Source organism: Brachypodium distachyon, chromosome 4 (genome assembly GCF_000005505.3).
Source record: "Brachypodium distachyon strain Bd21 chromosome 4, Brachypodium_distachyon_v3.0, whole genome shotgun sequence".
NCBI lineage: Eukaryota > Viridiplantae > Streptophyta > Magnoliopsida > Poales > Poaceae > Brachypodium > Brachypodium distachyon.
In genome coordinates this window covers 37,610,054-37,633,748 of record NC_016134.3, presented here as the reverse complement: position 1 = coordinate 37,633,748, position 23,695 = coordinate 37,610,054, and the positions used below count along the sequence as shown (strand labels likewise).

The following is a 23,695-nucleotide window of genomic DNA, read 5'->3' as shown; positions in this document are numbered from 1 at the left end:
GCTCCAGACAAGAAGGCTCCCATAACAAGCTTCTCTCAATAAAAAAAACACTAATACATATCTCAAATCGATTAAAAACTCTCATGACATTATTGGTCGTGTGAAAATAAAGAATCCCACAAAACAAATTGATGGTATATGTTGCTAATGTATTGCCCAGTTCTCCTAGACCGGTTGATTCATATGGATCACTAATTTACTGATTACCATGATTTAAGGTGTTATCTTATTTTCATCTAACGGGAAGGGAGAGAATTTCGAAGGGATTAGGGTGCACTTATGGGAGGGAGGGAGGAAAAACTTGTCGGTTCAATATAATCATTGGGAGGATGTGGAGCGTTGGATGCATGTGTGGATGGTGTGGATTGATCGGATCTGACACAACCAGTGCCCATATCACTAGAGATGCCTTGGAATCGGAATTAACGGCATGCACAGAGCACCTCACTACGTGCCTGAAATTAATGGCAACTCCTCAGGTTCTTAAACTATGGAGTATTGTTCAACCGTCGTGGAAATTCATTGCTTAGAGGGTAGAGACATAGCGAGGTACTATGGCTTAGGTCAAAACTAAATGTGCTGGAAGCCTCTCTGAGAACTGCCTATGAGTTGTTAATTGGTTGCCTAGAAAACTCCCCGGCTCAAGCCACCGAAAACGAGAGCTTGAGCCTGGCTTTTCTTTCAAGTAAGCGTGCCTAAGCCTCTGTTGCTGGCCACCGCCGTAATCCGCATCTCAGGAGACCAAAAGAACAAAATGGACACCATGTCCGACGTTGCAAACGAAAACGAGGCCGTGCGGCCGCCACCTCCGAGCATGACGGTCACTACAACGCACAGCCCTTCCGTTGCTTGCTATTGATGCATGCGTCGCCTCCCTCTTGGACCGCAACAGCTGATTGCAATTGGAGCAGTGCCATACAACCGTAGTCGATTGGAATTTTGCAATTTCTTCATTCTTGTCTGCATGATTGATCTTGTGTGTTTGTGGTTGGTTCCCGTATGCTGTACACGGCTTCAATTGGAGTGTTGTACTTGTTATTTTTACAGAGAGAACGAGATGAGATGGGGGTAATTTCAAAGAATTTTATGACGTGAATCGTGGAATTGAAACGGATTTGGAAAAGAGAAAGGGGTCGAGCAAAATGTATTCCACTGGTTTGCGTTTGTCAATCTTGAATGTGTAATATTCACTTTACGTATTTCCTCAGACACAAAGGTTCTAACTTTTAACAAAACATCAAATCTTTTTTGCTGCCTGGTAAGGCTCAGATTATCAATTCCGAGTGGCATCTTATTTTGTCAGGCATGTTGACCAGAGCAGCGACCAAACGGGCCCTTAAGGATATGTCCATGAGCGAGGGTATTTAACTCTACAAACTATTTTGTGTGCTGTGGTAAAAAAAAACACACTATTGTGCGTTGGGACGCGGCATAGTCACAGCAAAGCGAACAAGAAGAGGAAGTAGGAATTTTCTCGTGAACCAACGCATCACATTCGAACCAACTGATTGGACCAGCCAAACTATAATCTAGGCCACCTGACACGGACCCTGCATAAAAAACCCAACAGAAAAGCAAAATCGTCTAGAAAATGAAAACCAAGCGCTCAACACTTCAACAGCCCAAGTGTATCGACAAATTAGTGACCTGTGATTCAAAAAACAAACCCCGAAAAAAGAATGACAAGTGAGCTAGCTCGCCACATGTCCTCACATGCGCGGTTGGTCTGGAAAGCACAGTGAGGCTTCTTCGCCTCGCAGTCGCAGGTGGTTCGAAAGGGAGGTGTCACTGACGCCCGATGCCCAAACCAAATGTATATACTCGCAAAAGTTGCACATGGATGGATTGAGCACAATCGAAGCTAGAATACTCCCAGTTCAAAATCCCCCGCATACTTGGCACGGACCTCAAGCAAAAAACAAGAGGATAAAGCCAAGAGGCGAAGAGAGGAGGAAAAAAAAACCCTACTTAACCGACAGTCTCACCGGCCGGAGTTAGAAGCGGGCCGTGAGTCCTCCCCGCGCCGCCGGCTGCCTCACGGGGAAGCGGGTGGTTTCGGCGCGTACGGCAGCGGTGTGGAGCTGGGGATCTCGGGCCGAGCGGAGTCAGATGCGCTCGGAATGGGAAAGCCCGTCGATGTCGAGCTCGGCGGCGCGGGAGGCCTCGCGATCGCCGGCGGCGGAGGAGGAGGAGGGTGGCGGGGAGTGGCCGGCGCGATCGGCCGGTCCGTCTCGTTCCGGTGCGTTTTCGTGCTCATGCTCGCTGCGGGGGTCCTCGTCTCGGCGCTGTTCCTCCTCGTGCCCTCCCGCCCCGGGGGGTATCTCTCCGACGACCCCGACGTGCTTGCCGGTGAGCTCTCAGTTTCCAGCGGTTAAAGTTTCCCCCTGCTCCCAGGGTTTGGGGATGAGCCGATTTAGTTGCGATAGCTGGGCTACTGTGCGTTCGCTTGGGTCCACTGAGGACTCTGGAGGCGGATCGACGAGATGGGGCGTCTGCTGACTCTTGATCTCGGCTCTGTGTTGCGCACTTCGATTGCTTCTACCTGGATCCAGGATTTGCACAATTTTAATTACTCAGCTTTGTAGTTTGATGATTTGGATTATTTACTGTCTGTGATTGGTGGATGATTACCTCTTTTGGATTCAAATGAGAACCTTACTTAGATCGTTTAGGTTACATTTGGTACGAAATCTCTGTTATGACCTGGGGACCTGCGGTTGGAGAGTAAACTGTAAAAGGCAAGTTTGTGATTGATGCAACACAAAATTTGTTCCTGAACATGTCTCGTTAGAATCTTTGAGATACTTTCTTTCACATCTTTCTTCTTCTGTATACAACCTGTAACTGTATGATTTTCTAACAGCATGTAGAATTCTTGGCTAGTTTCTGTCAGACTTAGATGCGTGATAGTACTGTTTCTTGTCATGGTAAAAGGAATCATGGATTACACTGCTAGTATTTATTTACTTTACTTCAGCACTGTCTGTACTCTGTATAGATGCTCATGTTATTAAATGTATTATTTGATTGATACTTGATCTTTGATGTGTAAAGTGTAAACTGCTAACCGATGTAGGTCTGCCATACATGTCACTTACATGTTCGTGTTAGTTGTTTGTTACTTATGGTTCAAGAAGTTTTTATCAAATTTTATTATGAAGTGGTCATTGTCTGGAGATATATGATACGCCCTCCGTCCCAAATTAAGTGACTCAAATATGCTCAAATATGGATGTATCTATACCCAAGAAGCGTCTAGATACATGTAATATTTCGTCACTTAATATGGGACGGAGGGAGTATATGTTTAGGCAATGAATCACCTGTCACTACATTTAACCTAGCATTCAAGGTTTGCCATACTTATCCCGTTATCCGTGTAAAACTTGTTCATTGAAGGATGGGAGGTAAATTTGATATGTTCTATGCCATGAAGATAGATAAGTTCCAAATAAGCATGTCGGTGAGCCTAAAAGATGGTCCTTGTTCTATGTTCATATTGTAAATATTTAATGGTTTGTATACTTGGGACCTATTTGAAATGGCCCGAGCAACCTCACATTCTCAAACTCATCATATGTGTCAATCAAGATTTAAGAAGGTCAAGCTCCCCTGGAGCAAACTCACATTGCTTCTGCAACTCTGCTAGCATTTACCAGGACCCTAAATTATAGGGAATTTAGGAGAATCTAAGCTCCTTAATCAAAGTGTTTTGTATGTTTGCGGGGCAATCTAATCTTTTCATGGTACTTTGACTGACTGATAGATAGGAATTGTACATTGTAGTTTACATCACTTGTTCCTACTATTTACATTTTCTGTTTCCCACTGAGATCAACTTTGCTTGCTAATAAAGAGCTATTCTTTGTTCTGCGCCTTCCCGTCTTACTGGTATTGATGACTTGGCTAACTAGGGATCCAATTTTTCACATATGTCATTATTGGCTTTACATCCTCTTATACCCCTAGATGCTTCCCTGTGTGCATAAGTGCCTCGGCGATTCTTCGTTGACTGCTTGTTATCTATCCCTGAAACCAGTTATCATTACTCGTGGATTAATAAACCAATAATCCTATCTTGCCACTTGGTTGTTTATTTATATTCTACTTAACTGTGTCAAAGCTCAACAGAACTGAACCACAGTGCTCCCTCTTTATTCGCCATTTGTTTTTGTGCTGAATTTCATTTGTACTTTCTACACTATAGAATTATGTAATTGACTAATGTTGGATTGAGTGTATTGATAAAGGATATGTTTTCTTTGGTTCAGCTGAAATCCAGGTTGGTTTCACGTTGGAAAAGCCAGTGCCATTCCTCGCTGCCCACATGGATAGAATAGGGCGCGATATATTTGAAGAGATTGGTGTACCTAATAGCAAGGTGCCAGATTTTTGTTATTTCTTTACTCTTCTATTCTCCTGCCTTGACCATTTGGTTAACCGAAGTATGTTTTTATTCAGGTTTCCATTGTTTCGTTGCACTCTTTAGCTTCTAAGTACTCTACGCGTGTGGTTTTTGGCGTTCTTCCTTATCCAAAAGATGCTCCAATAAGTTTGCCGGCCCTTAGTGTACTGAGATCATCCTTAATAGAGATGATGTTGCAGCAGCTGAATCTAACCTTGACACCATCACTTTTTGGGCATCCATCTTCCATCGAGCTGTTGAGATTCCCTGGAGGAATTACTGTTGTTCCTGTGCAATCTGGTTCTATATGGGCAAGCACAGACCCACTCTTCAACTTTGTGCTGAACAACTCCATTTATCAGATCTTGGGTAATCTTATGGAGCTAAAAGATCAGTTGAAACTTGGATTGAACTTGAGATCTGACGAGGTATTACTTATTTAACTGCCCCTCTAGAGATACCGTACTTAGATAATTCAATGGCACCAATTTCCATTTTTAAGCTCACTGTCTACCATATATGTGCAGAGAATATATTTGCAGTTCAGGAATGAGATTGGTTCTTCAGTTGAAGCCCCAGCAACTATTGAGGCATCGGTGTTAGACGGGAGTAGCATTCTCTTACCATATAGATTGAAGCAACTAGCCCAGCTAATCAAAGAACCCGATTCAGGGAACCTTGGACTTAATCACTCTGTATTTGGTAAAGTAAAAGGAGTTCAGCTGTCATCATACCTACAACACTCGATCTCTGATTTATCTCCTACTCCGTCTCCCTCACCATCTCCGTCCTCGTCTCCATCACCTTCAGCAAGTTTACCACCATCTTTGTCGCCATCTGGGGGCGTCCCCTACCCTGCATCACCAACTTCAAGTCTCCCTCCTCGCGCTTCGCCCCCTTCAGCAAATAGACACCCTTGCTTTGGATGTTCACATTGTAACCGCTTTCCTCCAGCTGGCAGTTCAATGGTAAAACCACCATGCTTTGGTAGAGACCCTAAGCCGCCTCCATCTGCCATTCCACCCCCTCCAGTTCATGAACCACACATTCCTCCAGCATTTCCACCCATTCCTGGTCATGTAGATCCTCCCCGTCCCTTGCCATCTCCCAATAATGTACCAAATGTGGCCCCTGGACCAACTTATCAAATGATGCCAATACGTGCACCCTCAGTCCCTAATTTTCGACACCCAATGCCTCCACAGAAGAAACGAAGTAGCAGAACAACCAAGTCTCCACCAATCGCTCCATCTCCATACTGTAAGTCATATCTGGCTGCTTTATCTATGTAGCATGTACTTGGGGTTATAGCCCTTATTAATGATTATTATTTGGATATAGTTGGTTTGAAGTGTTTAAGATCGTTGTAGCAATTGACTTACTGAATTGAGATACCTAAATGAATCTACCACATTATTTGTTATTTGTATCAGGATAGTATATAAACTATTGGGGTTCTTTTCTTAAATGGTCATAATGAGATAGATATGCACTCAAAGTATTATTTTGAATTAACCAATTTTTTCTTGTGGTGCATTGAGTGGCTTCTTTTTAACCATGCTACTGGTACACCACTGACCTATGGATTAATAATATAATATGCAATAAGGTCGAGTTGTCATTTAATATCACTATGTTTCCTGTTAATAACATGTTATTGTACTAATTGAATTTGACTTCGCAAAACCCACAAGTTCTACCAATTGAACTGTGCTTCGTTTACATCTGTTCCGCTTCACTTTGCTTTTGGGTCCACTACCGTTGTGCAGTTTACGAGCAAAATATATCTCATTTGGGTCTAAACTTGCAGCTCTCCTCCATTCCTGAACTGATGCTTGGATTGCTTCAAATGTTTGTCGTGCGTCATCCAGAATGCAACAAGGTTACTATGGTTTCGATTTTGCTGCTTTGAACTTCATATAGCAAAGGCAGGTTTTGTTTATCAGTAACTTTTAACTGTATGGTGAAACCTGGAGCATGTGAGGCGGAAGATAACTGTAGATATAGGTCTATATTATGCTGATTTACTGGGCTTTGTGTCACGAAGGTGGCTGCCCTACGCCTTTTACCAAATTGTAAGGTCTGACCAAAGGGTTGGGGCTTATGGTAGAGGAGAATGTGTTACTACCCGTACCTGTAACATATTGAGCATAATGTAATACGACACATCTTTGCTGTGGCATTTCTTGTCGTGTGTGTGACTGTGTGTGCACGCTGAGAGGTTCTTTTAGCTCATAATGTAGCAAAGCTCGGCCAACTACCGAAATTTGTTCACGAAGGTTGTTTGGTTTCGAGCCATTGAGAGGTACAGTTCGTCTAGCCAATTCTTTTGGTGACATCGGAATTTGGCTTGGCTTTCATGGGATTCATTCAGGTTTAAACCAATGAAACCTAAATGTCTGCACTACAATTTTTCTAGATAGATGTCAGGTTTTACCAAATGTTCTGGAAAAATTTCCGAGGTACAAACATAGAAAACATTTTTTTTTGCGGGTAATAAACATAGAAAACATTGACATCTGACCAAACATATCCTGAAGGCCTAAACTATTTCTGGATGTTTATTTTTCGTCTGAACAGTTTAAGTGCTGTATTTTTGTGTGGAAGGCGGTGGTATTAACTTCCCTCTAATGTTGAACTACATATCAGCCTTCTTACTAAAATACAACTATCCAAGCAGGATATTTTTTTGCTTACTGTAGGGATGCAAGCAGAATCCCATTTAATTGACTTCCTTTAGCTCCGTTTGGAACACAGGAACAAAAACCATAGGAATAGAAAAAACTCAAGAAAATGAAAGGAATGCATGTGTAAAACATAGGATTAGAAATCACAGGAAAAGTTCGTAAGGAACCGTTTGGAACTCAGGAAAGGAAAATCAAAGGAACTTCAATTCTCTATACATATATGAATTTTAAAAAAATTGCAACAAAAATCATGTAATACTTTTATAAACTAATGACATAATGGATACCTTAATAAGAGTCAGATTGAGGACTACGAGTAATATGATGTGAAGATAGAAAATTTGTTACACGTTTTTCCCTACTCCCACGGTAGCAATTTTTTCTTCCCTGTACTTTGAGAAACTAATGACAAGTTCTGTGCTGCATGCTTCTCGTTCTTCATGTTTAGTCCGGCCCATATCAATCATGAGTTCATTTACACAAATGAAAACAATAATCATCAGTAATCAGAGAAGAAACTTAGTCCGGCCCATATCAATCATGAGTTCATTTACACAAATGCACATCAATCAGGCAGTAGTAATGCCCAATAAACATGTTAAACGCAATCGTCAGTGACTGTTGAGTATCAGAGTACACATCGGCTGACCATAATCTGCTTGCAGTTTTAACACTTGCAAGTGATCCAACTCAGAGGCAGCAGTTATATGAGGTTAATGGTTTATTTTGCCAAGCTAGGTATCAGCCACGGTTTGCAGCCAATCCCTCTGCTTGGTAAATGGTGCCAATCTTCCCTTTTACTATCCTTTTTTTCTCTCCCGCATTCTCAGGTATTTATACACAGCAAAACCGGAGCATGTTTACATGCGTGCTGCTACCGTGATCTTGTACTGTTTATTAGCCTGTGAATAGGCGCCCTGTCTTTGAACACCACTCTTCCATCTTTTGCTACGTACTGATATTGCCAATCTGGGCCAATAAACCATGCCGTAGCCACTCCCCCAAGCAAGCCTCCTAACTGTCATTATTCAAGTGAACTAGTGAGCAACAAATTTCATGGAGTCACAGAATGAATTATGTTGAAGATAAGGAGACTTACATGACCCCAGTTGTCAATGCCCCTTGAAAGGAGACCCATACCCTATCAAACAGACATAACATTTGCAGATGGAATAAAGAAAATAGCAAAAACAAAGACAGAAAAAAGAGAGTAAGTGGACATATAAATCAATACCATATTTAAGATAACCACACGTGCGATATGCTCTAAACTTTCCTTTCCACGTCCCAAAAGCTTCTTGTGCCTCCATGTATAAACAGCATAGGAACCAACCTGATAAGTGTAAGAAAAAAAATGGTATACACCTATGGCTCTTCAGGTCAGTAAAAAAAACGGTGGTAGTAGGGAACTTTTAAAATGCAGAAGTACAACAGATAAAAGGAAATTACATTAAAGGCTAGTTCAGTCAAGATGGGCAATCAAGAGATATACTAATGTACTGGGTCATATCAAAATTTTGAGCTTTGAGGTCTTGGAATAGAAAGAATTGATGGTTTAATCTTGAAACCATCTAAACATATTACAACAGAATATCAATATTTTGATTTATCAGTGACATTTCTTAACTTCATGTTGCTAGTGAATTATGCCACACTTTTGGCCTTGATTGGCACTAGTGTATTTTTAGTCACAAGTGTATTGGGTATTTGAGGGGGTTAGGTGTTCACCCAATACTCTCAAAAAACCTTCCACCTCAAAAACACCAGTATGAGAAGTGTTTTTAATTGATACAAGAATGAGTTGTTTTGTGAGAGAAATTTATTAGGCATAATCTCTTCCTACCAAACAGCTCATTTGGGATTTCTAGTGTTTTTGAATTTGAGAAGGATAAAACTCTGAAAACACTAGAAAAACACTCATCCAAAGAAGGCCTTAGGGTTAAGAACGAAGGTTTTGGCATCACCACAATAAAATATTTCCGTAAATGTATTTAGCAATGAACTAAACTAGACATAGTAGTGACATACCAATCCGAAAATGGCCCCTGATGCACCAACAGAAGGTGATTGGCAACAACAGTAACTCATTAGTGAACCTGTTACGATTCCAAGAATGAAGAATCGATTATGAACCAAGAATCAACATGAGACCCAGAAAAGGGTCACCGCACACATGGATTGTCGAAAACAGACAACAGGGATTAACAAACACCTGCCAGCGCAGAAGTGAAATAGACAGCAAGAAATCTTCTAGGACCAGTAACAAGTTCCACCGTCGGTCCGATCGAATTCAAAGAAAAACAATTGAACTGCATCCTTACAATGATAGGAAGGAAAGTTAGCAATAGTTATTTTGTAGAGTATAATTCTAAACCTCATTGAAACAAGAACTCATACAGCAAGATGGGTAAGATTTCCATGAAGAAGAGACGATGTAGCCAAACGCCAGAATTCCCCTCTATCAATCAGGCTGTTGACCTTTCATGGTAAATCATTGTTGGTGTCATATCAGACAAAAACTAAACAGGATATAGCTGAACTGGGAATTTGAACACACACCCACCTTTGCTCCCCACATAAGAAGCTTTCCTTGTGTTGCTACCTGAGCGATATAAGCCCTTTGGTGAACGCAGAAAAAAAAACTTGTTAATCCACAATACTAGGAGGGAATCACGCAACTTAAATTGAGCATGGACTTACAGGATATTAACTGCAAGAAGAACATTGGTCCACAGCCTCTTCTTCGAATTGATTCCACGAGGCCGGCTAGGTTGCAAATTTCCATTACCGATGTATCTCCCGTTTGATCTGTTCCCACCGAACAGAGCAGAACTGCAAACAAACGATGCAGAGAACACATTCCCCAGCGACCCAAAAACCTGGTTTGTCTCAATTGGGTGTGATCCTCCAAACCAAATTTCGCCTATTCTGGGCAAGACATCAACATGTCGCACCTCCTACGGATTGCATAATTTTTCAGATTAAGTTATGCATCGAATTCTTAAGCTAATTTCTAACGTGATGGAGTGAAAGAGCTCAAACGACTTTATCATGATAACAACTGTACGACTAAGGATGTCACTAGTCATAAGAAGCAAACGTTATCTAACATGTAACTACAGTCTATAGGTCGCCAGTGGATAATAGAATAGTGAAATGAAGGCGAAGCTAGAGACAGTACCGGCGAGCGGAGGAGGAGGCCGGCGAGGCGACGGCGGAGGGCACGGCCGAGTTGGACGCCGGCGACGGCTGCGACGACGTTCGGCTTCCAATCTTCGCCGTCACCGCCGCCTCCCCCGCCGCCGCGGCCAGAGGAGGAGCCGGGGGGGGGTGGTGGAGGCCATGGAAAAGAGGGGAGCAGCAGCCAGGACGCCATGGGAGCACCACCGCCTGCGTCGTGGACCCCGTTAAGGCCTTTCGATTTGAGAGGTTTCTTTCCTTTCGCTTTGCTTGGGAAGGGGGCGTCTACTAAGATGGGCCATATGGGCTAATTTTGTTCTCGGGTCTGCTAAGGTATCCACGCCTGGATCGACATCAGAAAGGAATTAAATCATCTTTCATCTATGATTTTCGTCTCTCTGATGAGCAAAGGAAGTAGTGCCCGAGGATATCTGGTTTGTTAAGACAATCTTTAAACATCGTAGTCGTTAGGATGAGCTAGCTAGTAGCGTTAGGATAACACCACCGCATGCTTGGTTAGATTTTCATCTCATTTGTGCAATATATATATATATATATATATGCCATAATAGTAAATGTATGCATATTTTTTGTGTGTAACTCAAATCAATGCTCCCTCTGATCCATATTACTTGTCGCGGTTTTTTCTAAATACTCTCTTCGTCCGGGTTTTGTAAAGCCGTATTATTCCTAGATCACCGACGAGTAAATTCAACACTAAAACAACAACAAGTATTTAGAAACGGAGTGAGTATATGACCAAAAAAATATTATTAAACAAATATTTTGAATACAAATCTAATGAGTGATTCTTTGTGCAATATAATATATATTTAGTTGATCAAAATTATATAAAAATATTTTAGACATGGTGTTATAAACCTAGACAGAGGTACGTAGTAGACGGAGGATTACAAACACAGACATACGCTCATCTGCACATGTATTTGTTTTCATGATTTTTCAAAACCCTTAAATGGGATTGCAAGGAAAAAAAATTAAAAGGGCTCCTTGTTGCGTAGTAGCAAGAAGGGTATCCGAACACAGCCCCACCCCACCCCTCCTGTATTTATTTCCTGACAATCACAATTTAGGTTTTAAAAAAACAATAAAGAGGTGTCTTGGATGTAGGAAAACAATATCTATCCCTCCCTAATAATAAAAGTATGAAGGTTTCCTTCGTCGTCGTCCGTCGTGCATCAAGTTCCGTGCATGTTCTGATTTTTCGTGTCTCTTTTACACTCCATCGAACCTTCTTTTTCCTATTCCCACGGCGCTGCCTTCCCGGGCCGCCACCGCCGACTCAACTACCCGCGCAGCACCTCCCTGGTGACCGCTCTCGATACGCGTCGGCGCCGGATTAGATTATCGTGCAAGAGACGAGCAAATGGGTCCGGGGCTGATCGGCGCTATCCACCGCCGCACGGTTCCTCATGCACTGCGCCACCGCGTGCTCTGACGCCAGCCATGGCCAGCGGGCGGCGTGGACTGAGTGCCATGTCCGTGGCCGCGGCTGCTAGCATCGGCCCCGAGATCATTTTGATTGAATGTCCAATTATATTGTTATGTTTTGTATAAACATGAATTTTCGCGTGCACATATTTAAAAGGCCGTGGCAACGCACGGACACTATACTAGTCACTATTAAAGTAAAGATCATGGGTATCAGCAAAGATCATCAATAATCTATTTCCCGTTGTCGAACTTGTCGTTACCAATAAGACACTGTTGCAGTGTATGTTGTCGATCAAATTAAATGATAAAATTGTTTTTAAGTACATTGTTGTTCCATTATAAGACACTGTTGCAGTGTATGTTGTCGATCAAATTAAATGATAAAATTGTTTTTAAGTACATTGTTGTTCCATCGGATGTGATGTGCCTGCTAGGATATGATTTACTTCGAAATTTTCTACAAGCGAAAAACTAGGAGTCCTTCAATATATTAGGAGTCAAACGAGGAGCCTAGTTTCAAAAATAATCATTTGAAAGCAACCGTCCATACATTCGAGAATAATGAAAAGTAAAGGAAAAAAGTTACATCATCTTCTCCGTAGAAAACTAAGATTAGCATCAAAATTCACCTTACAACGCGAGCCATAAAAGTCGGCAAGTCGAAATTGTCTGCCCCTGGGGACGACTAACGTTTTCTTTTGCAAGTTTGTGACAACAACCATTCCCTCCAAGTTCAATAGGCTATCGAGGGACCGACCGGCCATAAATTCGTAAAGCAAACTTGAGCAGACAAGGCATGGTCAAATCGAAGCAAAAGAGCGATGCGAAAGTGATCAAAAGATCTTGCAACACCAGACAGCCAGGAGTTGGGACAGATCGGCTGTACTAGTACTCCGTAGTAATATTCTGCTGTACGTACGGAGAATTGAACGACGTATGGAGCTACCACGGAGAACAGGGACGAGACGAAAAGGAGAAATGGAACGGAACGGCTCCGATCGATCTACCGACTACCGTCAGTAGGGGAGCTAGAGTAATTCTCGCTTTCTCGCACAGGACAAACACGCAGGTGACAACGTGTTCCCCAGGGCGATCGACTTTCCCCCCCTCAAAAGTTGCATTTGGAGGCCGGGTGCGTGCAAGGCACACATTTACAGATCGGAGATCTCATGCTCTACAGTGTCCCGTGCCATGGACAGGTGGTCTGGAAAGTGGAACCGTGCGCAAGGGAATTTCACAAGCTCGCTCGCTCGCCTTGTCAATTCATGTGATGTCTGTCACCCCCATACACCCTACCGGCTACGGCTATGGAATCTGGAAGGACGTCTACAAATGAATTTCTCGTGTTGCCATCGAAAATAGTACTCCTAATAAGCGATTTGTATGAGATGATATCCCTGCTTTACCTTTACGTTTGAAACGTGCACCGAGGGTACGTTAAACGAGAGTTACCGGCCAATGGAACGAGACTCTGCACAGTTGTTTGAAGATTCTTTTTTTGCACAACCGAAGGTTCATTTTTTATCTCGTGTGGAACGAGCCATCATACAGAAAGATTCGGCGGCCTCTCCCACAAGCCGGTCAGAGAAGTGAGAAGAATTCAGAGTCAGGCTAGATGTATCACATCTACACTTCTAGTCCTGCTATATCGCAATTTTCTACGCCAAACGGGGGTGTGCCACAATTTTTGTCACCAACAAGTCATCTGTCTCAGCTTTTGGACTTTGGTACAGAAACCTAAGAACACGTAGCAAATCCAAAGAGGAAGTAGTAAAAAAAAAGTAAGACGTGCTAACTTAGCTGCAACCCAAAAAAATAATCCCGTCCCCTGTTCGAACCAACTTTGCCTTTCCCAAACTAGCATGCAGCGAACGTGCCAGTACGTGCTTAAGCAGCGGAGAGGTTCGAACCGCTCAAGTCATCAGATCGCAGCGTTCGAACCAAACACGCGCGACGCAAAACCGTTCCCTGGGCTGGACTCTGGCCGTCACCGGTCAGTCAGTCGTCCCGATCAGCGTGCGCCTATTTCTTCTTCTTTTTGTTCCATGAAAGGCCGTGCGGCCGCATGCTACGATTCCTCTGCACCTTTTGCCCGAAAACTTCCCCCGTTCCGTCCCGTTGCGTGCATAGTCAATTCTCGCCTCCCTTTTGAGTTTTGCGCCATGGAACATTTTTCTTTCCCTCCTGAAGGGATCGAGCTCTGGCTTGAGTCTTGATCAGGGCGGGGTCTCAATGTCTCATGATTTCGTCCGGGGAAACGCTGCTCACCTACTTGGAAATTATTCGCGAGTTCAGCTGAGCATATCTAGAAAATGCGCGCACTGCTACAGTTGGTCCCGCTACATGTATATGCGATCCATATCCGCCAGGCTAGCTGCTGGATTGGGTCGTTTCGTCTACGGGGCGTGGATTGACTTGTTCGTTCGTCGATGATTATTCTGCATTCTATCACTTTATTTTATTTTCTCTTGGGCATAGGGTAAGAGCATCACCAGCAGACTACCTAAATGTGACTCCCTAAATTTCCATATGGAGACTTCCTACTATAGATTTCTTTCTCAAATTTGCCATCTCCCCAGCAAATTACCCAAATCTCACCCCCTATAATTCATTCATCCATATTTTATTCATATGCTTCAACCGTTTTTGTAAAACATCTATATTTCAAACGACTTGACTTGAAATTATATATTTGAAACGCTTATAATTTAAATCGAATAGTTTTATTTTTATATTCATTTAATTAAATAAACTATAATATTATAATTTAATTCTCAAACGGCTATATTTTGAACGGCTATACCTCCAAACGGCTATATTTCCAAACGGCTATATTCTCAACGGCTATATTTCCAACGGATATATTTCTTGGTCTACATATATGTGGAGCTCTGAAGCCATTGTCCATTCACTCTCTACCACACCTCTCAGTCCATTCACTCTCTACCACACCTCTCAACCTCCTCTCACAAAAATGAGTCGTAGCTTACTTTGGCAATACGTGAGTTCGTCGGAGGAGGAGGAGGAGGACGACGGCCATGAACTAATGGTTGCTACGGTGGCCATAGTTCTCGACGCAAACACGCGGTTCAATGCACAACGCCGTCGCGGTTCAGTGCCGGGTCGTCAGGTAATTAACCGCGATATTGCTAGATTATTCGAAGACTATTTCGCGCAGCATCCTGTCTATGGCCTCTCGTATTTTCGCCGAAGGTAAGCAATGCGTACATATGGTTTTTACTTGCATTTATATTGTTCCTCTAGTGTTCAACTAATTACCTTTGTTCTCACAGGTTTCGAATGTCTCGGCCATTGTTTCTTCGCATAGTGAAAGCTGTGCGGGAACACGATAGCTATTTTGTGAGAAAAAGAAATGCTGCTGGAAAACTTGGGTTATCATCTCTTCAGAAGGCTACCGCAGTGTTCCGAATGTTGACTTATGGTGTAGCAGCAGATGCTACAGATGAGTACGTTCGGATTGGAGGAAGTACCGCTTTAGATAGTATGAAAGCATTTGTTAGAGCTATTATTGAAGTTTTCGGAGATGAGTATCTTAAAGCGAAGCCGATACCGCTAGATTGCTTGCAATTGGAGAGAGCAGAGGGTTCCTTGGAATGCTAGGGAGCATCGACTGCATGCATTGGGGGTGGAAAAATTGCCCTTCATCATGGCAAGGTATGTATACTGGCCATGTGCATGAGCCCACAATCATTCTAGAAGCTGTTGCTTCACAAGATCTTTGGATTTGGCATGCCTTCTTTGGTTTACCTGGCTCTCTTAATGACATCAATGTTCTTCAATGTTCCCCGATCTTCGCAAGGCTAGCAGAAGGGTAAGCTCCAGAAGTTAATTTTACGGTAAATGGTAACAATTATACAATGGGGTACTACCTTGCCGATGGCATATACCCGCAGTGGGCCACATTGGTTAAGACAATACCCTCTCCACTAGGGCAGAAGAATAAATATTTTGCAAAATGGCAAGAAGCACATAGGAAGGATGTGGAACGAGTATTTGGAGTGCTTCAAGCTCGTTTTGCAATTGTTCGTGGACCAGTAAGAATGTGGGATGAAGAAGTACTCCATGATATCATCACAGCTTGTGTTATCATGCACAACGTGATAGTTGAAGACGAGCGAGATGAAGGTCCCCAAGACTACAATTACGACAACATGGGAGAAAAGGTTATTCCCTCTCATGCACAGACGGCTGAATTCTCAGACTTCATTCAAAATCATCTTGACATCCGCAACGCACAAGTCCACTCTCAACTAAAGGATGACCTGGTTGAGCACCTGTGGCAAATTTATGGGGCAATGTAGTGTGCAATCTACCTAGTCGTATGTAGTTAGAGTTAGGATCTAAGTCGGAAAGGTTTTGTCCCGAACAAGGTTACCCTGCCGACTTGATCTATTTAGCATGTACTGTTTTTACATTATGGAGGGGTGTAATATATATTATGTATGGTAATGTATGCAACTATTTTAATGAATTAGTCCATGGACCTCAAATAGTTAATACAACAACATAGTCCATACTCAAATAGTTAATACAACAACATAGTCCATACTCAAATATTTAATACAACAACATAGTCAAATCGATCTTTTAGATCGTCGGTCAATGATATCACGCCTTATCATCTTGTAGTATTCGTTTTGGTCATCATCCAACGAACTAAGATCCTTGTTCATGATGTCCATTTCCATCTTTCTTTCCTCAAATTCGAACTTCCTTTGCTCCATTGCAAGTGCTCCAACATAACGCTTTTCCTTTGATGCCTCTCTTGCATCCTCTCTTACTTGTCGTGCCGTTTCTCTTGCCATCTCTCTTGCTTGTCTTGATGTTTCTCTTGCCATATCTCTTGCCTCCTCCAACTCTGTCCTCTTTGAGAACAGAACATCCAAAGCCATCACAACATTACTATCTTTTAAAGAGGTAACATTTTTACCTCGACGTTGCCACTCTTTCTCCGCCTTCTTCCCAATGGGTCTCTTCATGTGACCAGCTTTGACCGGAGATGTAGCTTCAAAGTCATCAATATGTATCGCGTCAACTCCAGGAGTAGACATACTTGGACTTGCATTGGAGCTTGACTTCTACTTTTTATTACTATGAGATGACCTATCAGTTTCAGCTAACCACTTTGTTCAAAACGCAGCATGTTCCAACAATGCAATAGCACAAACCCTTTATTGGTCTTATCTTGTGACTTGAACAATTTGAGAGCATCAACAATCTGCACAAGCGAATATGTGTTAGTATATTTGCAAAAAACATATGCCTATACATTAAAATAAACAACTAGGAAAACTACCTTGTCTTGCTCTGTCTTCCCACTTTCGTGCCTATGCATAATTTGCTCGTAACATCCACAAAACCTACCCACTTGTTCTTTCACAACGGACCAACGATGTGATATGGAATTGACATTGCGCTCACTTCCTTGTGGCTTGTGCAATTCATACTCCTCATGAATCCTGTTCCAATAAGTTGCATGCTTTTGCTCACTACCTACTATTGGATCCATACTAGCATGCAACCATGCAGCCACCAACACTTCATCTTCTTTATCAGTGAAGTTTCTTGTCCTCTTGGTGTTTGCTTTTACCGGAGGAGTTACTTGAGATTGCATTACTTGTTCTCTGAATGGACTGCCCAAATTTTGGTCCCAAGCTTCTTGGGTGTATCTTTCACTCAACAAATTTGTGTAGAGACCCATAGGACTACTGTGGCTTTCCATTGAAACACCCTAAACAATTATAAGCAATTTACTCAGAATTGTATATATGATCTGATCTCATGAAACAACAACAAAGATCTCTGATTTTCCATTGAAACACACTAAAAAATTATAAGCAATTGTATGAGCTGATCTCATAAAACAACAACTAAATTGATCTACCAATTTACTCCAGTGCATTCACGAAGGAACCAAGCTCCAGTGCATTCACGAAATTATAAAGCAAGTTTCTCTGTCTCTGTTTCTTCCCAGCGCCACCGCGAGGCCGTCCCTTCTTCCCAGCGCCACCGCGACCCCTCCCCAACCCCAGCGCCATCGCGACCCCTCCCCAACCCCCAGCGCTGCGCCGCCGCGAGCCCCTCCCCATCCCCAGCGCAGCGCCGCCGCGAGCCCCTCCCCAACCCCAGCGCCGCCGCGAGCCACATTCAGCGCCGCCGCTCGCCTCAACCCAGCATCGCGCGCCAACCAGAGGAGAAGGGAAGGGAGCATACCTTGGCTTGGCGGGAGGAGGGTCGATTCCGTTGGCGCGGCTACGATGGGGACTCCCGACGCGCCGGACGACTCTGAGGGCTCCCGAAGGGGATTTGAGGAGCGGCTAGGTTTGGGTGGTTCGATGGGGCTTCTCCTGGAAAGGTATTTTTGCCCAAAAGCCCTAAATATGACTATAGGGAGCCATTTGAGGGGTCTGCTGGTGATGCTCTAAGAGAAACTTCACGGTTATAACACTTGTGCTGAGCAAGAAGGATTCGTTGCATGGAAAACAAAAAATTTCCTACGAGATATGCGGAAGAAACCCAAAAACATATCTACTAGATGTAAGCAACGAGAGGGATTATGAGCATCATATCCTCGTAGATCACAAAGCGTTACGATCACAGGATCGTTGTTGGCGTAGTGGAACTTTCGATGTGATCAATCTCAGTGCAGAAACGACGGCACCTCCTTGGTATCCACACGTTCAGCTTCACGTCGTCTCCTCCTTCTTGATCCAGCAGCGAGGAAAAGAGGTCGATGAGATTCCAACAGCACGACGGCGTGGTAATGGTTATGGTGGAGAGCTCCGCGGGCAGAATTTCGCTGCGCGCGAGAAAGGAGGAGGAGAGGGGCTCAGGGAAGAGATCCAGCTGAGAGCTTGGTGTGTTCTCTCCCCGTGCCCCTCCTCTCTATTTATATAGGGGGTGGTGGCTAGGGTTTGCCCCTACTCCAAGGAGAGGCTAGGGCAAGGATTCCCGGGACTCCTTCCGCCGTGAGGACTCCCCAGGTACGTGGTTTCCACCTCGTGGTGGAGTTGGGTTCCCTCTCCCCTCATGGGCCTAGGCCCATTAGAGAATAATTAATTAGATTACTCCAATTAATTCATATAAAGGCGTCAGGAATATTTCGGAACATTTCAGAACCTTCTCAGAACTTTCAAAACCTTCTAGAATATTCCCGGTCAATACCGAAAATACCCCGAACTTTTCCGGAACACTGAAACAGCTTTTCCGTATATAAATCTTTATCTCCCGACCATTCCGAAGCTCCTCGTGACGTCCTGGATCCCATTCGAGACTCCGAATCAATATTCGATATCATCATCTCTTTATCTCATCGAACCCTAATGACATTAAGCGTTAAGTGTGTGACCCTACGGGTTCGAGAACATGTGGACATGACCGAGACACCTCTCCGATCAATAACCAATAGCAGGACCTGGATGTCCATAATGGTTCCCACATATTCCACGAAGATCTCATCGGTTGAACCACGATGTCGAGGATTCAATTAATCCGGCATTCAATTCGTTTTGTCTCGCGATATATTACTTGCCCGAGATTTGATCGTCGGTATCACCATACCTAGTTCAATCTCGTTACCGACAAGTTCTCGTTACTCGTACCGCAATATAATATCCTGTGACTAAACACATTAGTCACATGCTTGCAAGCTCATTAGGATGTTATATTACTAAGAGGGCTCAGAGATATCTCTCCGTCACATGAAGTGACAAATCTCACTGTTGATCCATACAACCCAACATGCACCTTCCGAGATACCTGAAGAACACCTTTATGATCACCCAGTTACGAGATGACAGTTGATGTCCATAAAGTATTATTCCGGTACTAGGGAGTGGCATGATCTCATGGTCTAAGGAAATGATAATTGACATAATAAAAACATTAGCAATTTAAACTCAAGTGACACGATCAAAAGCTATGCTTAGGTTTGAGTCTATCCATCACATCATTCTCCTAATGATATGATCTCGTTATTAAATGACAACACATGTCTATGGTTAGGAAACCTTAACCATCTTTTAATCAACGAACTAATCTAGTAGAGGCGTATTATGGACATGGTATTTGTTTATTTATCCACACATGTATTTAGGGCCTGTTTAGGAGGGCTTCACTTCACCTAAACTCCACTTCACCTCTAAATTTCACTCCACCTTAGCTCCACTTTACTTGATAAATGTGTTCGGTACACAAACCAGCTACAGGCTACCTTTTTTCTTTTTGTTGATTTATTTTTGTTTGTTTCGTCACTAGATTGATTAGCAGTCAGGCAAGTGTTTGCTAACTGTTCGAGGTGGCCAATTATTGTAGCTCGTGATCGGTTGTGGCATGCATGTACTCCAGAGTTCTGCTTCAGAGGCATCAAACATGCACAGCTCGATGAATCTGATTTGTGTGTTCCAGATGTAGTCGACGGAGAAACCAAGGCAGGACGGTTCTGCTTCAGAGACAGCAAGGTCCTGCAGGAAACGTCGGCGGCGAAATCAGCGCGTAGCAGACCCATGACCGGCGGCGACCGGTGGCGGCTGCCCAGTCTGGAGGAGCGGCGGCTGCAGAGGATCCCGGTGATGGCAGCGTCCTGGAGAAACAGCGGCTATTGCAAATCTTGGAGGTGGCGGCTACGACGAGTCCCGTGAAGCGGCTGCAGCTTGCTGGAGAACGAGCGCACGCTCGCCGGAGAAAGGAGCACGGGCTCTGCCATGGAGAGAAGACTTTCTATTCGCGTGGTAACAGTTCATGGTTAATGAATGTCATTGGTGGGTAAATAGTCTCAACTTTAGATGAAGTGGAGCAGGTGAAGTACCTTTCTCTTGATTCCAGCAAAATGAACTAGAAGACCATGCTACTCCACTTCAGCTAACATATGAAGTTTGAGGTGTTTGTGACAGCTTCTGTTCCAAACATACTTTTAGTTTCCTGTTAATATAATTATAGCATGGACAATAAATATTTATCATTTATCAAGAAAAATATATATGATAATAACATGTTTATTATTGCATTTTAAGTCATGTTTCCAACAGGAGCATGGTGCCAAACAATCAGTGGTATCTTCTTCATCCATAATCTCGTGTTACTTTACATGGGCAACGTATGGACGCGAACGACACGGCCTAGATCCAGCAGAACCGAGCTTTGAGTATCAGCCGAATTACAGTACCTGACAGTGACCAGGAAGGTACCGAGCGGCCCAAGCGATTGCATCTGCAATCTGCATGCATGGTCCATGGCTCCATGCTGTGATCCCTGTCGGACGCCAGAATTTCTTAAACGCCAAGCATCCAGTGGAAGATTTATTGGAAAGGCCCGCATACTCTTCTTCTTTCCATTGCGCATGAATGTATCTGTCGAGTGGTACTGAGATTTAACAGGGGCTATATACATGCGTCGCAATCGTGGCGAACCGAAAGGCATGCAGTGTTGGACGCTACGTCGATGAGTGACGAATGAAAGCCAAAGTTACCTGTACCTGTCTGCTTTAGTAGCAATAATAATCTGATACGTGGTATATGTGTTTCTCGATTTCTTATTCTTTCTCACAAGTCGATCGTACGCCGTGCTGCAGCTCCTCGAGTCTTGACTTCAGAATATTCAGCAAGTAGTAATCATTGGATCTGAAAGTGCATACAATTGTACTGCAATTTCCTCTGTAACCACCCACGCAGTACTAGCTACCCAAGCTATGGCACTGCAGCATCATCCTACAAATACTTTTGGAAGAGCAAGATGCAGGGCGGATATTCTTAGGCTTGGCAGAGCATGTGCAACGACATGGGCGCCACCGATGGTCCAAGGAGAAAAGAAAAAAAAAGGCCATCTGATTTTGCACAAGCATGTAAAAAGCTCACACTTTGCTTTTCCTCTCGGTGGGCGGCTGAATGAGTGGAGCTCGAAAAAACTCAGGTATATGCTATGGACCATCGGCCGGTACTTGCACATGACATGCCATCAGCGCATGGCTTCTCGCCGTGATGCATGCAAATGCAAGCAAAAAGGAAAGAACGCGCTCGATCATTTCGGCCACGGGAAACCCATCGAAGCACCGTTTCAATAGTTTCCAAAAAGAAGGCATGCCATTGTACGAGTATTACTACTTGGTGGATCTTGCTCAAAATTCTCGGTAGAACTATAATTCTTTTCTTCATCTCGCACTGACTGTGACCGCAAGTTTGCGTCAAACCTTCTAGATCAATATACGGAGTACTACATTTTCTGCTGCGTGCGGTCTCAGAAAGAGAATTTTGCTACGTCCAGTGAGCTACCAGAGCAGCCTACTGTATCGAGCACGCTCTATCTAACTAGCCAGAGACCATCTAGACAGTAAAGCTTCAAAAGGGGGTCCCGTGGAGACAGTAGCTAGCGTCACCCACCCATGCCGTTCTACCAACAAAAGAATCAGTAGTCATCATCTGCTCTACTCGTACGTACGTACACTCCAAAGTTCGAAGGAGTAGCACGTCTTCATCCTAGACTCTACAGATGCTCCAAAGTTCACTACAGGGAGGGGGGCGCGGCACAGTCTACAGTATGCACGCCCCCAAAGCGGCAGATCTGCCGCGACGTGCCGCCTCTGCCCCCACCCACCAACCAGGCAGGGATGTACCCAACCAAATACCGTCACGCCACACGATGTCCATAAAATCGCAAAGTCGCATCGATCCCTGCTGGCTCGCCCGCCTTCGAAAGGTGGGGGATGCGTGCCTGGTTGCAGGCGCCGTACTATACGTGCAGGGGGGCTAGCTAGACTAGCTGCAGCAGCTCGAACGTGGGATTGGGAATCATCGGCGGTGCCGCGCCGTGGAAAGGGCACATGGGGAAAGACAGAAAGGGTCAAGACGTACTACGTTCGTGTCGTATCGTACATAAACATACCCAGCGCGTCGTTGAATTTGGACCTGCCACGAGCGTGGGCGTTTTTTACTTGGCGACCAAGGCGTTCGCTCGGTCGAGTGAGGGCAAAGGCCGGCCGGCGAAGGCGTCGATGACCTCGAGGTTAAGGTTAAGGTCAACGTCTCGACGTCAGCGCAAAGCTCATCGACGACCAGGCTTCACGAGTCATGACCAAGTATGCCGCTGGAGTAAAACAGTTGTATATGCACGCCTGATTACAATACAGTCAATGATCGACGGACGATTGACTACGGTGATCAAGTCAGCAACAGTCGATGATTCGGAGTTCTTACTATTACGAGGCCGGTCTAATTAAATTTTAGCTCCAACCCTTGTTGTTGGCCGTTGTATGCCAACACATAAACTCAGAGCACATGAAAAATTTAGTCCACGAATTCTCAAATGCCTGTTTGAATCAACCTCGTCCGTGTGTTTCTGTAGCGGTTGCTGCTGATTGTAATCCTATTCATGATTAATAAAGCTCACTTTCCTCGCAAAAAAAAGAGCACACCCAGGTACATAAAGTCGAGTTAGTGATTCAGTTAGTCCAAAATCGGTTTAGGAAGCCTAAAAACGGACACGCGTCATAACCCTAGACCGCGGCTTGTAACTAGTTATGTGCCACGTGTCCGCTTTTAGCATCGCCGAACTGTTTTTGGCTAATCGGTACTCATGTGTGCACTTTCTGAGTTCGTGGACTAAAGTGTTCATTTCCGTTGAGTTTAGGTGTATTTTACTTTTCAAAAAAAAAATGAAACTTTGACAATTACTCTACGAAAACTTAATTGTAAAATACACTAATACACAAAGATTACTAAAATTTTCGAAACCATTTGTGCATATAAATTTCATGCATCCAAATTTAATGTTGTAACATTTTAAAAATAATAACTATCAAGGTTTGTAGAAGTATGATCAAAACTATGTTCAAAACTATATCAACATGGCTTGTACTCTCTCTCTGATCCATAATAAGTGTCGCACTAAATCTGAGAAAGTATTTTTCTTTTTTCTAACAGGTTGACATAGTTTACACTAATTGACAGTAGGAACA

At 43.7% G+C, this 23,695-nt stretch overlaps 2 protein-coding genes and 1 pseudogene across 3 annotated transcripts; 2 read left to right on the top strand and 1 right to left on the bottom strand.

Annotated features, from left to right (window-relative positions):
* Positions 1-1,753: 1,753 nt before the first annotated feature.
* On the top strand, positions 1,754-6,683 carry LOC100843816 (formin-B). The gene is made up of 5 exons (XM_003578175.4): positions 1,754-2,349; positions 4,272-4,381; positions 4,462-4,833; positions 4,933-5,665; positions 6,216-6,683. Exons 1-5 carry the CDS (start codon positions 2,121-2,123, stop codon positions 6,230-6,232), a joined length of 1,461 nt encoding a protein of 486 aa, XP_003578223.1. The 5' UTR covers positions 1,754-2,120; the 3' UTR covers positions 6,233-6,683.
* Positions 6,684-7,576: 893 nt separating this feature from the next.
* On the bottom strand, positions 7,577-10,635 carry LOC100843508 (RHOMBOID-like protein 10, chloroplastic). 2 transcript variants are annotated; one of them, XM_003578174.4, is made up of 9 exons: positions 10,274-10,575; positions 9,793-10,049; positions 9,656-9,710; positions 9,490-9,570; positions 9,305-9,401; positions 9,121-9,188; positions 8,327-8,425; positions 8,192-8,233; positions 7,577-8,110 (listed from the first exon to the last, which is right to left on the bottom strand). In XM_003578174.4, exons 1-9 carry the CDS (start codon positions 10,466-10,468, stop codon positions 7,967-7,969), a joined length of 1,038 nt encoding a protein of 345 aa, XP_003578222.1. In that variant the 5' UTR covers positions 10,469-10,575; the 3' UTR covers positions 7,577-7,966. The 2 variants fall into 2 exon arrangements, 1 of the variants encoding a protein (XP_003578222.1); XR_732599.3 differs by having other exon boundaries at positions 8,042-8,110; positions 8,327-8,457; positions 10,274-10,635.
* A 4,066-nt stretch (positions 10,636-14,701) lies between these two features.
* On the top strand, positions 14,702-16,165 carry LOC106866727 (annotated as a pseudogene).
* The last annotated feature ends 7,530 nt before the right edge of the window (positions 16,166-23,695 follow it).

Bases quoted from the DNA above. Each gene is read 5' to 3' on its own strand.
- LOC100843816 (XM_003578175.4), top strand. From the start codon at position 2,121: ATGGGAAAGCCCGTCGATGTCGAGCTCGGCGGCGCGGGAGGCCTCGCG. The intron at 4,382-4,461 runs GTGCCAGATTTT...GTTTTTATTCAG, and splicing joins TTGGTGTACCTAATAGCAAG to GTTTCCATTGTTTCGTTGCA. The intron at 4,834-4,932 runs GTATTACTTATT...ATATATGTGCAG, and splicing joins TGAACTTGAGATCTGACGAG to AGAATATATTTGCAGTTCAG.
- LOC100843508 (XM_003578174.4), bottom strand. From the start codon at position 10,468: ATGGCGTCCTGGCTGCTGCTCCCCTCTTTTCCATGGCCTCCACCACCC. The intron at 9,571-9,655 runs GTGGGTGTGTGT...TTACCATGAAAG, and splicing joins TTCTTATGTGGGGAGCAAAG to GTCAACAGCCTGATTGATAG. The intron at 9,189-9,304 runs GTGTTTGTTAAT...GAATCGTAACAG, and splicing joins TTTCACTTCTGCGCTGGCAG to GTTCACTAATGAGTTACTGT.